Genomic DNA, 15,040 nt, shown 5'->3' on the forward strand with positions numbered 1-15,040 from the left:
TTCATTAATTGTTTATGGTTCATTGAACAAACATTGTTTGAACCCTTTACAATGAAGATCTCTAAAGTTATTGATTTTTACAAAAGTATTTTTAAAATACAGTGTCCTGAAAAAGGGGCGTTTCTTTTTTTGCGGAGTTTATATTTTTTTTTATTCCCTTCTTTTCTACCTATTTATCTATGTATGTAGGAATAAGTGCTTTCTCATTTTATTTTTTTAAACGTATTTTTATAAATATTTTCTTATTTAAAAAGGGGGGAAAACAAGAAATAGAACGAGGAGTATCGTGACCATGTTGGTTTCAAACATGTTAATTTCATGAAGCGTTTTGTTACAACTTTATGTAACCAACAACAAGAAACAACTGGCAAAGTCATGTATGTATGCAATACACAAAGAATAATGAAAAAAACTTTTTAAAAGTTTTAATTTATAACACCACAAACTACGACCTGAGAATCACCATAGCATTTTATTGACACCTGCTGATGACAGAGTATTAACAACAATTAAGACTTGTATAGTGTCACAAAGATAGTATTTATAACCAAACTACTGCACTGGACACATTACAAATGTTTATGTATGATCACTCACTTTACATATTTAAGACGTATGGAAGCCCATTGAACTGTAACATCTGTGCTACACCAATGTGTGGTGGAAAGATTTGGGTAAGATAATAATCACAAAGTTTGTCAACGTTAGCTACATTTTTCAACAAGTAAAAAGCTCAAAGTAATCCGCAAAATCAAGTCAAAATTAACACCCGACATGAAGCTGAGATAATGGACCCAAAACACAGTAGCAGCGGGTAATCCCTAGCATTTCATTTCAGCCATACGTACACACTAAAATTGATTTTCTATGTCAAGCATTCAAGGCCCAAGCAACAGCATGGCGTTTACATCAAATACAGCTTGAGTGAGTCCCACTAGATCTTTATATGGAGTTGTTTGAATATCATTGCGTGTTTTGTCTGCAGTACAGACGGGCTGTAATGGGCCTCTTGATTTCTATTTTCCCTTTATGTGGTTTCCTACGCAGCTTAGAAAAGGAGCATCTGTTTCAGTGACACGAAAAGCACCTGCAATCCTGTATAATCATACACATATGCTATCCCCACTTCCCTGCGGCAGCAAAGTGGCTATTGCTTACACATGTAGGGAGTGCTGCAGTCAGGGGGTCCACTGACTGCTACTCAATATTTCCATGTAGCAGGCTGGAGGTGGTTGTACCCATTATGGTCCGTTAAGTGCACTCGGTCAGCGGGAGTCCTCTTCCAGAGCAGAGCGCACTCGGGCCTCCAGCTGGTCTGCCGGGGGCCGAGCGTCCGGGTTTGAGGCGAGCATGTCTAAAAGCAGGGCGCACATGGCTGGGCCGGGCGGGGGTGGCAGCGGGGGCGCCCTCTTAAACTTCATAGGGATACACAGCTGGAGGTCGGCGTTCTCCCACAAAGCTTCCCCCAGCGGCATCAGCCAGCCGGAGCGACCCTTGCACACGTAGGCACCTAAACGAGGAAACACCGGGGAAGACGCGGTTAAGGTTCCTGGCGGACAGCAGCAACAGAGACTGCAGGGAGCCCCCTTCGTGTCAGCGATCGTGGGCCACACTTTGTATTTGCAAGCAGTCGAGTGCCATACTGGTGTGACGTATTTCTAGGAATTGCCAACAGAGCTCAAGTGCTTTTTGAAGGACAAAGAAGAGAGCGTTTGACCTGGGAATTTAAAAGATTCTTTAAAAAATACTGGAGGCCCTTTGTGTCATCACAACAACTTTGTATATATATATATATATATATATATATATATTATATATATATATATATATATATATTATATATATATATATATATATGTATATATATATATATATATATATATATATATATATATATATATATATATATATATATATATATATATACTGTATATATTGGTATGGCTATGAAATAAAAGTGTTTCAGTGATTTTTAAGAGCTACAAGGAATACAAAGCTGCAATAAGGGCACGTACAACAAGTATAATATATATATATATATATATATATTTTTTTTTATTATACTTGTTGTACGTGCCCTTATTGCAGAGAGAGAAACATATTTTCAATTGCTCTGTATGTCTGGCACATATTGCAGAATTGACAATAAACTTCACTTGACTATAATGCAATGTATTACACTCATCATTCGGTCGAAGTAATCCAACATTAGATCATTTGGTCATGCTCATGATGAGTCCAACGTTTGTTAAATATTGTCAGATGTAACAGGGGGTTCCCTCCTCTTCGTATAGTTAATAACAACCCTGTTAACACTTTTGATATCTGCTGATACTAGATCGGTCTCTGCGTTGTGTTGAGACCACCGGCTGACAGCCACAGACCGCTCCGATGTCGACGAGGATTTATTGCTAACAACAAGCCTTTTACTTAGTAATAATCAAAAGGAAACTTACTTAAAGCTATAGTGTGTATAGTTTCTGTCGCCCCCATGAGGAATTCTAAGTAATGACAACAAAACTGTCGGCGCGTCCACGTGATACAAGCCTTCCGTGATCATGCACGCAGTCTGTGTCATTTGGTCGCCTGTCCATGGGGTTGTATCCCCCATGTGTCGGTGTTGTGGTTATCTGCCAGAAGCTGTCATAAAATGACTTTTTATCCAGTTTCAAGACACATTTTTATGATACACTGATCAGAATTTAGTAATTTTTTAACTATATAGTTCAACCGGATGAGGATTTTAGTTATCAGACGCCTGGATCTAAAGCTATCAGGGAAACAAGCTGAGCAGATGCAGCTTCAGCCCCTCCACCGACGAGCCAGACGGTGTCGGAGAAACACTGATCTTAAACAGGAAACTGCTTTAATCTGTGATTTTAGCGGTTCCCATCACCTGGTCCGTTTGTTGTGGCGAGTAGGTGACCTCTGCGGATAATTTGGCTCCCGGTAAAAACCTCCTGTACAGTGAACACTGAAGTCCTAACCGAGAGAAACTGACTGTCTTTTGTTATTGTTTTGACTGAGAGAGCCCCAGCTGCAGAAAATGGCGTATTGTGCGTTTACAACAAACTGTGGCAGTTTTTGAAACGGCTCCAAGAACACATCAGAAAACAACAGATGACTATTACATTTTTGGGGAAGCATTTTGCTGTCTCCCTGTCTGTATAGAGTTAGTATGTAGTATGGAATTGGTAAACCGCAAATTTTTTTTGGGGTTGTTGCACTCGTTAGAGGCGGGAGGACAAGCCTTAAAATGCCTGCACACGGTTTTTAATCAATCTTGCTGATAAGACCTCAGAAGTTGTACTAAGACGAGCTTCCACTTCTTTCTTTCATACCATTATGACATTAATAATTCAGGGTTTTGGCTGCGGATCAGAATAATTAAGGAAGACAAAACTTTTAAGCTGTACTTTGAATTGGTCCTTTGTCTTTATTTGACACTTTCTAGGCTAAATGATTAATTGAAGAAATGAGGAGAAGAGGAAGGAGTAGAAGAAAATCATTAGTTGCAACCCAAATAAATTAAAGAGGATTATCTGGGAAACTAATTAAAATGCATATTGTTACCTGATCTCATGGTTTCTTGTAGTCTTTTTTTTTATTTTTTTTTTTTTTTAAATAGTTTTCTAGGGACTAAAAATGTATTGTGGGGTTTAGAGCCTTCAGTCATTCTGCCCCTCGCCTTTGGAACTCCCTCCCACTATCCATCCGTACCATAGAGTCTCTACCCACCTTTAAAGCAACACCAAAGATTCTTTTGTACCTTAAAATAATTTTTCCAAAATCGTTTCAGTGGTTCATCAACTCGTAACAGGGTGAACGGCACTTCTGCATTGGCTTTGCGGCCCTCTATCGGCTACAACCGCACTATGCAAGTTTGCCAGATCGGGTAGCGGATCTGTAGTTGGAATGAGACATAAGGGTTAATGTAAAAACAATGATGAAAAAACAATTCCGCTTCCAACCTGTAGGGGGACCGGAGAGGAAAAGTGCTTTGGTGTCGCTTTAAAACCTCCCTCGAAATCCACCTATTCCGAAAAGCCTACTCCACATGACTCCACTCTCCATCAACATCACGGATAGGTTGCTTTCTTTTAATTTTCTATCTCAGTCTTTTAAATGTGTTTGTTTTAATTTAATTATATTTGCCTTTTTAAACTGTATTTTTGCTTATTTTAACTGTAAGGTGTCCTCGAGTGCTATGAAAGGCACCCATAAATAAAATATTATTATTATTATTATTATTATTATTATTATTATTATTATTATTATTATTATTATTAGCATTAATAATTATATATATATATATAATATAATTAATAGCATTGTTAGTAGTAACATCTGTCACGCAAGTCTTCTTCCCCTGATGCTCAACACTGAACACTCAGTCTATGGTCAAGTCTATAGTCAGGTGCAGTCGCCTGTGAGGCCAGCAATCAGAGCTCAATATTTTGCTGTACAATGAATTGTCCCAGAAATAATTGCGATTAACAATATAATTGTCTCTTCCAAGTCAAGTATTTTCTTTTAATGAATCCCTGGATACATCTTGTGGTTATATATCACCGTTATGTGACCCAGATAATAATGACACAAATACACAGCCTTTAATGAAAACAACGCCTCTTTATTATAAATAAAAATTTCTAAACTGTATCCCCCCCCCCCTTGTCATTTTTGTTGCTATGAACGTGTATAGTAGTCTGGCTATCACCAGACCAAGCTCAATTTTTTAAGATTGAACGCAACTGTACGCAATTGGATAGTCCTTCAACCAATCAGACCAACGATCCGGGTGACGTAGCAGCGACAGCGGCATCAACGAGTCGCTGCGCTTCAGTGGCCGTCATGTTGAACGTAAACAAGAAGCTGCTTGGTCGCTTCTCTATCGTCATCGTGTTAAACCCGCCAATAGCGCACCAGGTGGATAAGCCAGTTTGTGATTGGTCCCCCGCAAAATTGTAACGGAAGCTAGATAAACGTACAGGTTTCCAGCCTGAGCTGCAGGGCGAAATCAAATGGCCGGCAGATCGGACTGGGTTTACCCAGTCTACGTGTATAGGGGTTAAGTGCCAACAACTCAACAGTCCGACCAATAATCTAAACAAAATCAACAAATACCATCAACTGTCATACCTCTTTGGATCTTAGCTAATGTTAGCAATTCATTTTGGTTAAACAAAGAAACCGCAATTACGGAGGAAAAAAAAAAAAAATATTAGACAATTAGACAATCATGCAGGGTTTTTCCTGGCTCAGAATGGGCCTTTTTTTTGGGGCACATTTACTGTATGCATGATCTGTCCGCATACAGTAAATGCAATGAGTCTGTGTTACCTTATTTGACAGAAATCTATGCATTTCCCTGTTATTTCTGACTCTGGAGATAAAACTGAGATTAGCTCTCATATTCAAGTTTATGTTCTGCTTGTTCAATAGGTTGTTTTGGTAAATTGCTCTTAAAACACATTTAGAGAGGATTGGAATTGCTATTTTTATTCTCAATTCTTGTCATTTTGGTGCTGGCTAAAAACTTCCTCTATGCAGGAAAAACCCTGTCATGTAATAATTGTTACGGGCCTACCAGCAACGATTTCCCAACCCGACTGAGCAAAAAGTCAACCGGTGCTGGGCTTCGAGAAGGACAAACACTAGAGGATGTGTCTTGCTCCTTGACTTTGCTCTCTCCGCTCCCCTGCCTAGCCACATAACTGTGGGGGTGTGTGGGTCTTGAGAGAGGATAAAGTAAAATAATGGACCATTTTATCTGACTGTGAAAAGCCTCCAGCTGCCTCTCCCCATTTCCTCACTGACAAAGAGGATTGTGATCAGGGCTGCTAAATTCCACTTTGCCTTCCTACCCCCCCCCCCTCCAATCGGAACCATTTAATTCAGCCTAATGGAGTATCAATGACTCAGGGAGGTTCTCAGACACTAAACCTGGGGATAATGGTTCATATCTCCCTGCCTTCAAATCCAGCCATTTATATTTTTTTTGTGAATAAAATGAGACATCTGTATAACGGCCATTTCGTTACTCTCTGACAGCGGAGCGCAGAGCGGAACCGGGCCCCCGTGTCCATTAAGACGCTTCATCATCCTACGGCCACACAGGGGTTCTGACAAAAATAGGACATTAAAGTCTGAATGCTGTTCTGCACAGCTATACTTGAATGAAAATATTTTCTCCTATTCTTATCTTTAATATGGATATAGTTTGAGCGTCTCTCTCACTCTTTCTCTCTGGATGAGGGTGTTTCTATAGCTTATAAATACGTAAACACTTTGTTTGGTCTTCTCCCTCTCTTTGTAGATTTTTTTTTTTTTACATATACGATGTAGTGAGTTTGTGATTGTTTGGCGAAAGATTTTTTTTCTACAGTCTGTTTTATTATGAACATCACATTTTATTTTCCATAAAAGAAAAGTTAAAAAAACGTTTTTGTATAATGTTAATTACAGGATAGAAGAAAAATCTGCAGGTCAGACTTTAAAAAATAAATAAATAAATAAATAAATAAATCGGCCAAGAAAAATTGCAATCGGTGCATCTCTAGACCCAAAGGTGGGTAAGAAGATGAAGAAAATATGAAATGAATATGAAGGAAACTGGTATCTCAAGTGCTTCCAACAACAGCACGTTTGGAGCAGGAAAGGCTTAATTACACACTGTCCGCTTGTATTAGAAGAAATAGAGCTACTATAATCCACATCAAAATGTACATAGCATAAATCATCCATCACTTTGCCATTTAGATTTATGACTGTGCCACCCAGGGTGGATGAATGTATGATGTATAGTATGTGACATTTTTTAATATGTGCCAGTTAATTAAGTCAAACTCGGTTCAGGGTGATGCGTCATCAACCTGCCGGACCACACACACTCGACCTTTTCAACCGAGTGCTCCCACTGCTGAGGGGGGGGGACACACACACAACATGACACGCCTGTGCTGATGGGTTACCCAGCATGTTAACACTGTCCCATATACATGAGGATTTCGGACTAAATCTGGATCAGAGTTTCTGCAGGTTTCACTAAGTCAAATTTTAGAGGTTTTTTTCCCCCATATATTTACATGTTGATGTCTCTTTCTCAATTCAATTTTATTTATAGTGTCACATAATTACTGGAGTTCTCTCAGGACACTTTACAGATAGAGTAGGCCTAGGCCACACGCTATAATTTACAGAGACCCAACAATTCAGCTCAATCTCTTTCTCTCTAGTCTTTTCCGTTGACTCTCCACTGTACACTTACCCAGTTGTTCTTGCGGGGCCCCTTCCTCCAGAAAGGTGATTCTCTCCAAGACCGCCCAGAACATCACACCCAGGGAGAAGATGTCTGCCTGGGCCGAGTAGGTCAGCCCCCCCCACACCTCTGGAGCCATGTAGAAGTCAGAGCCACAGGTGGAGGAGAAGTGCTGCCTGGTCAGATCCCCGTCCAGCAGACCTTCACTCATCTTGCTCAGACCAAAGTCTGCCACCTACAGGTACGACAGGCAGACTCATTGAATAAGAAGTACAGTGTGCTTTGTGCTGGCACAAGGCTTTTTTTCCACTAATGTACGACTCTAGAATCTTTTCTGTCTCTAGAGAGAGAAATCTCTAGACTCTAAAAGAGTAAAATAGTAATGTCCTGATACCCGATGCTTTATTTTCCCCCTTTTGAAAAAAGCCATGTAGAGATTTGTAGAGGAGGGCAGTAAGTGGAAGTTAACTCAGTAGACCTGAAACGATCAGTGATTTATCAATTAGTCCATCGACAGAGACTCAATCACTATTTTTGATCAGCACTTTAATCATTTTAAATAAAAATGTAAATTATTTTTCGATTCCAGCTCCTCAAATGTGAATATTTGCAGGTTTTCTTTGTCTTTAATGATAGTAAACTGAATATATTTGGATTTTAGACTGTTGGTCTAACAAAACAACACATTTGAATATGTAAACTTGCTTCTTTTTTTAATTATTTTTTTACTGTAATTTTATGGACCAAATTAATTGACAGACTACTGTATGTGCACCATCACCAAAATTCCACTTGAACAGGAAAAAACTGGGCCTCATGTTGTGATTTCAATATAAAATTTCAAGTAAAGGCACTTGTGGACTGGAGACTAAAAATCCTCCTGTATTTAGAGCGCTAAATCATATAAAAAAAAAAAAAATACATAAATGCAAGTCAGCCTTCATAAGCTCTTTATCTAAGATAAAGGCTTGGGAGGGTAGATATACAGTGCTGCTCATGAGTATAGGAACCCCTGCTAAAAGCTAAAAAAAAATCCAGGATCCAGGATACTATGCATCCTGATAAAGTTCCCTTGGCCTTTGGAATTAAAATAGCCCCACATCATCACATACCCTTCACCATACCTAGAGATTGGCATGGGGTACTTTCCATAAAATCATCTCTCAATGCAAATCAAACCAGCTATTAGGCTAACTGAAATAAAACCATGCCAGTCTCTAGGTATGGTGAACGGTATGTGATGATGTGGGGCTATTTTAATTCCAAAGGCCAAGGGAACTTTATCAGGATGCATAGTAACCTGGATCCATGAAATAACTGGCCTTTAAAAATAAACATCTGCCTGCCTCTATGGGAATTTAACATAGGGGTGTCTATACGTATGTCCCCCTGTATTTTAAGGAAGAACATTTATTTATTTATGATACATTATTCATTCACAAAGAAAATTGGTGTTCTCAAAGGTCGGATTTATCCTAATTTTTTCAATTAAGGCATTACGATCAATTTCCAAAAGATTATTTTTTTATTCCTCTTTTTAGTCAACTTTAGCAGGGGTTCCTATACTCATGAGCAGCACTGTATATGGTGTATTTTTATTGTCATTTAGCCCTTTAAAGCACCTGTGGTAACGTTGTATAATATTTTGTACTTCAATTGTTTTGGTACACCAGGGCAAGGACAGCATTTTTTTTTTTCAATAATTCTTTCATGTTGCTTTTTGTTATATTGTTTATTATGTCTCAAGTTGACTGCTACAGTGAAAACCAAAAACTGTCTGAAGGCAAAAAAAAACAAAAAAACAATTAGGTACTACAATGCTTTCAAATTTGAACAGTGTTAGTTTTCCCAAAAGTTGTGTACTTACTCTAGGACACACGTGTCAAACTCAAGGCCCGGGGGCCAAATCCGGCCCCTCGCAAATTTTGATCCAGCACGCATATCAATTTAGGTTCACAACAGTTTTTGGCCCGAGTAGTTGTGCACCATAACAAAAAAGTCAGGAAACAGATTTTGGCAGATTTGCTGACTTTGAGCCTCAGAAATTCCCACAACAATATTCAGGCTGTGAAACAGGTTGTTGTGAGTCAGCTGTGTGGGAGCCTGCTTTTAAAAAATGTAATTTTTCACGATTTGCTAAATTCTGTGATCGCTAAGAAACTTTTTTGCTGACTTTTTTAGGGTTCTATGTCAACCAAACTGTATGGGAGAAAGCTATACGAGACATGCAACAATACAGCCAAAGATATTTCACTTTTTCGGTTAAATAAAAGCATGTCAGTAAACTATACATGTCTGGCCCTTATTGTGATTCTCATTTCCAGTGTGGCCCTTAGGTCACCCCTGCTATAGGAGAATGCCACTTGATCTGGTGTAACCTTTGTCATGTCATAACAATCTAGCTACCTTGACAACAGGGCCTCTTGGCGTCACACAGACCAGCACATTGTCAGGCTTCAGGTCTCGGTGGGTGATCCCCAGACTATGCAGGAAGGCCAGAGCACTGCAGAGCTGTCGCACCACGCTGTGGTTACGCTGGGAGTCGGGTGGCCTGGAGAGCAGATACTGATTCAAGTCGCCCCCATCACAGTACTCCATCACTAGCCACAGGGCCAAGCAACGCAGGGGTCCCGGCTGCTCTTCCTCCGTCTGGGCCGGTCTCTTCCTGGCTCTGTTTTGAGGCCTTTGTGGGGTTGTAGAATCACATGCATTTGATTTAGTCTTGTCCTGGAGCTTGGGCTTGGCCTGAACAGTGTTGGTCCTGTCCTGAAGTCTTGAGACAGAGTTGGTCCCCCGCTGGGTGTCATTCCTTTCCTGACTTTGTGGTGCTCCGACTATAGTGCCTTTCAGCACGCTCTCAACTAGACGTGGAGGCAGTTTCCCTGGTTTTAGGGGCTTCAGGCTCCTTGGCCCAGTCTGCAGCAGGCAGCTGTGGAGCGCAATGACATTGGCATGGTTCTTGGCAGTGGCTCTCATGGCCCACAGCTCTTGCAGGTAGAGTTCAATGCTCTCCGGGTTGCTGCAGGGCAGCCGCTTGATAGCCACCCTCTGTCCTGTTTTGGCCATATGGCCCTCAAAGACAACACCATAGCTGCCTCGTCCTACCTCCCTCTCTAAAGTGTAGAGCTCCTCCATCTCTCACAGGGAATGGAGACTAACGCAAGTGCTAAGAAAAATAAAATAACTAAGGTTAGTATGATAATAAATTACACGTAGCGTTAATGTACAAAACCGTTAGCTAAATGAGTCGGGCGTTAACCGTGAAATAGCTGACAAAAGTTTAGCTAGAGAACGTTACAGCACCTTACCTGACTGCTTTTTAAGTTTAACTTAGCTACGTAATGACGGGAGCCACCAAAATTAAAGCTACAGATGATAAAGGTTAATTTAACGCAGCTGGTATTCCTAACGCTAACATTACACTTCACAACTAACGTTATCAACTGACGTAGCTAGCTAACATTATGTGCTACAGCTAACGTTTTTTACTCCCCAAATAACTTAGCTAGCTTCCTGTTGTTGTTTTTTCAAGTTGAAGTTAACAATACATAGACATAGCTAAGTTACTATAAATGACTTACATTTTCTAAGTGGCCTCGAGACCATAAAAAGTAAGTGACTGAATACGTTTAACATGGCGCTGTCTGTAGCCACCATGAATGTATTTTAAGCCACACTAACGTTATTCTTAAAGTTAACGTCGGTTTGAAAGGGAAGCGACACACAAAGCTCTACCTTCAAATGAGCTCTCGTTATTTTGATTTCAAACTTACCCACAAGACTTCAGCTTACATTACCAGCAATGAATCGATTTGAATCTGCAATCTAGCTACTTGATTGACAAACCGTCTCGCACCATATTCCACGAATTTGGATAATTTACTGATAATCAACCACTGAGATAGCTAAACTAGAACAGAACAACAACACAAATGTTACACTTCCTTGTCAAAATTCAGAGCGTCCCGCTCTGTCTGTACGTGCATTATGATTGGCTACGGAAACTCATCCGCGTGTTGTGATTGGTTGGTTGGTTGACAGCAGATTTCGAATTGTCCAAGCCGCCAATCAAAGGCAGAGAAGGGCGGGTCATGCCTTCCCCTGTCCCTCCGGACCATCCATTCTAGCATCAACCAAATTGTCAGCTGGGTTAATGATTTTTAAAGGTATGGAAACGGACTATTGATTTCAGACAGAATGAAAATAGTCATTGAAACATTTATATTAAGGCATGACAATATACTTAACACAATAAAGCGATATTAGCTAGAAAATACAATGCTAAAGGACGCAGTTTTCCAGCTGCAATGTTTGTCAGAAGTGTAGGCTACTGTAGGCACATTAGGCTACTTTGCTCAGAGAGAAAAAGTCTATTTTGGTAGATTCACAGTTCAGGACACATTAGACTAAAATCTATGCTTCAGTGGGTCCTCAGTTTTCAGTACTGAGAAGCATTTAGTATAAAAAAAAGTGCTGAGAATGCCTTACTAAAGTGATTACCTGAATATGTACTCTATTATGAGCTGGGACAGCTTTGTAATCAAGTCATTGAATTTGACAAAAAAAGCACGGGAAGTGCAAAAACACCAAACTTCCCTCATTGCTGCGGTCCCATTTAATCACAAAAGACCTGAACAAAACACACACACACACACACACACACACCTACCTATATATATACACACACACACACACACACACACACACACAATGAGTGGGTGCTGCATCAGACTGCTTTTTGGTGGAGGAGCGGCAACCGTGGTGATGACAGATAACAGCATTGGTGTGTGTGTGTGTGTGTGTGTGTGTGTGTGTGTGTGTGTGTGTGTGTGTGTGTGTGTATGTGTGTTTGTTCTTCAGAGAGAATATAATAGGAAACATGGTGATTCATTGCACTGAAGCACACTGAAAGAAAATAGCTTTGAAGTGTGTGTGTGTGTGTGTGCGTGTGTGCATGTGTGTGTGTGTGCGTGCACGCGCGTGCCTGCCTGTGTGAGTGCTTGTGATCCATAGCTTTTATCAGTGATGCCAATCATGAATACTCTTTATTAGCTAAAGAAGATGGAGTCAGTCACACTTGACTTGTTTTTATCTTGAAGCAAATGCCCTCTATTCTATTATTTCACTTGCTTTGACAGATATCTGGATGCAGACATTGGACATAATATATAGAGTGCATTCTGCCTGGAGAATTTATTAGGAAATGTTTCGTGGAAACCACTCAAAGGTGCCAGAATTGGATTTCCCGACAAATTCAATAAGGCAGTCCAGGCACCCCAAAAAGATGTTAACAAGTCCAATAAGAATTATAGTTTTAATCACCTCTGTTTTCAGACTAATTGTGCGTCTGTGGGGGCGTTGCTCGCTAATTATGGAGTCCACCAGCAGGAGGGGCAACAGTAATTATTTCCTTTGATTGAGGTCAAAACCCTTGCATTTAATCCTGAGGTCTATCCCGCACTCCCCACACAAAGAGAGTAAACATCTTCTCAGCATCCCGTACTCAATTTCACAGCAGTCACTCTTTTACAAAATGATTATTTTCTTCCTCAGTAAGCCAGCTTTTCACTGAAGAGACTGTCACATTGTCTGCCCGCATCCTCGTGTCTTTGTTGTGTAAACCCCATGTCCTTAGATTACATTATTTCTATGAGAAAGAAAGTGCTTTTCTGCTTTCAGATGCCCCTTTGTAACTGGCAACTAGCTGGCAATGAAAAGGAAATATCTGAAGGGAGTTGTGCAATAGCATCGATATATACAAACACATGAAATACTGCTGTATGTCTCACCGAATGCTTACACTCTGAAATAAAACTTTGTAAAGTTGTTTTCAGTTTACACTGCAGATTTTCCGAGCAGAGGCGTAATTCTTCTCCAATGCAAAAAAAATTTAAGCGGCTTTTGGGATGGAAATGCAATTCTTTTTCCTGAGGGAAATTCATTTTCGGCCCTGCTGTTAATAACAGTCACTTGTGCCTTGACAGGTGAAAAGCCCAGAGCTGCCATAAACCTCGGCAGAGAAACCCCCCCCCCACACTCTCTTCTGGTTTCACATCATTGGGTTTCATTGTGGAGGAGGACGGTAAAAAATCAGCTGCATGAGATGGAGAGGAGTCCAGGACTTCAACATGAACGGCGGATATGATCTGAATAATGGTCAGTTTTGGCAGGGAGCCCACCAGCCAGATCACTCAGCGCTTTTTTTCATCCTCGGAACCACTTTGGGCTCTAAAGAAATCTCCTAAATTGTTGTTTGTGTAGAAAGTCAAAGTATAACTTGGTGTTGGAGCCATTAAACCCAAAAGAAAGTGGTATATATGTGCAACTTTAGGAAAATACTGCTAAGTGCTTATGTCTCTTTATTGGCAAATCAAGTTCATTATAGGGAACTGTCTTGGGACAGATAATACATTTATACTGATTGCATAATAAGTTCTGCTTTTATGTCGGCTATCATTCTCTCAGATTTAAAAAAAAATATAAAAAATAGTGCATATAAAACACATTTGCAATACCTAAAAAAAGGTTTAAAGCATTTTATTCATCATTCTTTGATTCATGGTAAAGGGAGAATAGATTGAAGTGCTGATAATAATAATTATTTATCATGTTTCCGTTGATAAAAAAATCCATACATTTTTATTATGAACCTTCTTCAGCTTTAATGCTGTCATGTATGGAAACCAATTACACATTTCTATAGACGGATTATTTGCGTTTGTAATCCTCGTGGAGAATTAGTGAATGATGAAAGCTTCAGTCTTAGACAACACCGGCGTTTTTTTCAACACTGAAATGGCTTAGGCTCTACTCCATGCCAGAACTAGGTTTTTTTTTTTTTAAGATTATCTGTGGAAATAATAATATTCTCCCTTCAAATTGATACTTGGGTTTATTTTACACGTCATATAAATGACAAAAACCTCAACAACAGTAACAAAACAGCAACCTGTGACAAAACCTAAAGGCCATACGTGAGAAAACAAACATACTTGCTAGTGTCTGATGTAACCTCATACTGTATACCCAATCGTTTTCATAAATTGGAAAAAAACAATATTTGATTACCCCAAATTCTGAGACAATATAGGATTTCACTGGCTTAATGCTCATGATATCTACAGCAAAACGGACATATTATCCATACCAAATGGATTTACGAGGTTTGAATGTGATGTTTTGACCTTTTCCATCATGGAGGTAATCACTGCCTTTTGGCCACCGGAGGAAGTGTTTATGTACACTGGACAGCCAGTGGATAACAGCGATATCAATGACAGACAGGCCTCACAACAGCTGCTTGTTCTTCTAGGCTCCTTATCTCTGCCGCGCCTAGGGCTCTGTCTATGTACCCAATTCATCCATCATTATCAGACCTCACACACACAGGTTCAGGGCCAGCATTCACACTTTTACAGCGAGCAAAAGGTTAATGGCAGCTCACGACGAGGAGGGAATTGAATTTGAAGTGTAACTTAAAGACCAAAAAATAAGGGTTTTTGCTGAGGCTGAGGTTGTTATTATCAGATACATAATCCTTATATTTCCATCACATGTACTAACAATCAATTGCTACTGAGCTAGTCTCACATTGCCAGACCTTCCTCCACAGCGCTGCGGAGGAGGGTCTGGCTAGTCCACACAGCATTCCGAGATGGGAGAAAAACGTGCGCTGGTGTATTGGCATTTCTTTAAACCAATCACCAACCAATCTTCTTGGGCGTCGCCTAAGCGCTGGACAGAGCAACGGAGCCGCTGCAAAATAGCCTCGGGAAGGAA

General features: G+C 40.1%; 2 protein-coding genes and 1 long non-coding RNA gene across 5 annotated transcripts in view; 2 read left to right on the forward strand and 1 right to left on the reverse strand.

Annotated features, from left to right (window-relative positions):
• Positions 1-449: 449 nt before the first annotated feature.
• On the reverse strand, positions 450-11,261 carry si:ch211-63o20.7 (uncharacterized protein LOC566836 homolog). Of its 3 annotated transcripts, none has more exons than XM_036005485.1 (4): positions 11,035-11,261; positions 9,668-10,415; positions 7,271-7,496; positions 450-1,510 (listed from the first exon to the last, which is right to left on the reverse strand). In XM_036005485.1, exons 2-4 carry the CDS (start codon positions 10,394-10,396, stop codon positions 1,266-1,268), a joined length of 1,200 nt encoding a protein of 399 aa, XP_035861378.1. In that variant the 5' UTR covers positions 10,397-10,415; positions 11,035-11,261; the 3' UTR covers positions 450-1,265. The 3 variants fall into 3 exon arrangements, with proteins under 3 accessions (XP_035861378.1, XP_031151337.1, XP_035861377.1); XM_031295477.2 differs by having other exon boundaries at positions 9,668-10,427; positions 11,035-11,260; XM_036005484.1 differs by lacking the exon at positions 11,035-11,261 and adding an exon at positions 10,843-10,949 and having other exon boundaries at positions 9,668-10,427.
• Positions 1,518-3,290, forward strand: LOC116046998. The gene is made up of 3 exons (XR_004104283.2): positions 1,518-1,682; positions 2,007-2,011; positions 3,185-3,290. It is a non-coding gene; the product is annotated as an uncharacterized LOC116046998 (long non-coding RNA).
• A 1,997-nt stretch (positions 11,262-13,258) lies between the features above and the next one.
• pnocb (prepronociceptin b) overlaps positions 13,259-15,040 on the forward strand; it is a 30,789-nt gene continuing 29,007 nt past the window's right edge. The window contains exon 1 of the mRNA XM_031295479.2: positions 13,259-13,417. The gene's annotated coding sequence lies outside the window, so the exon portion shown is untranslated. The remainder of the gene's footprint in view (positions 13,418-15,040) is intronic.

This window comes from Sander lucioperca, chromosome 9 (genome assembly GCF_008315115.2).
Source record: "Sander lucioperca isolate FBNREF2018 chromosome 9, SLUC_FBN_1.2, whole genome shotgun sequence".
Taxonomy (NCBI): Eukaryota; Metazoa; Chordata; class Actinopteri; order Perciformes; family Percidae; genus Sander; species Sander lucioperca.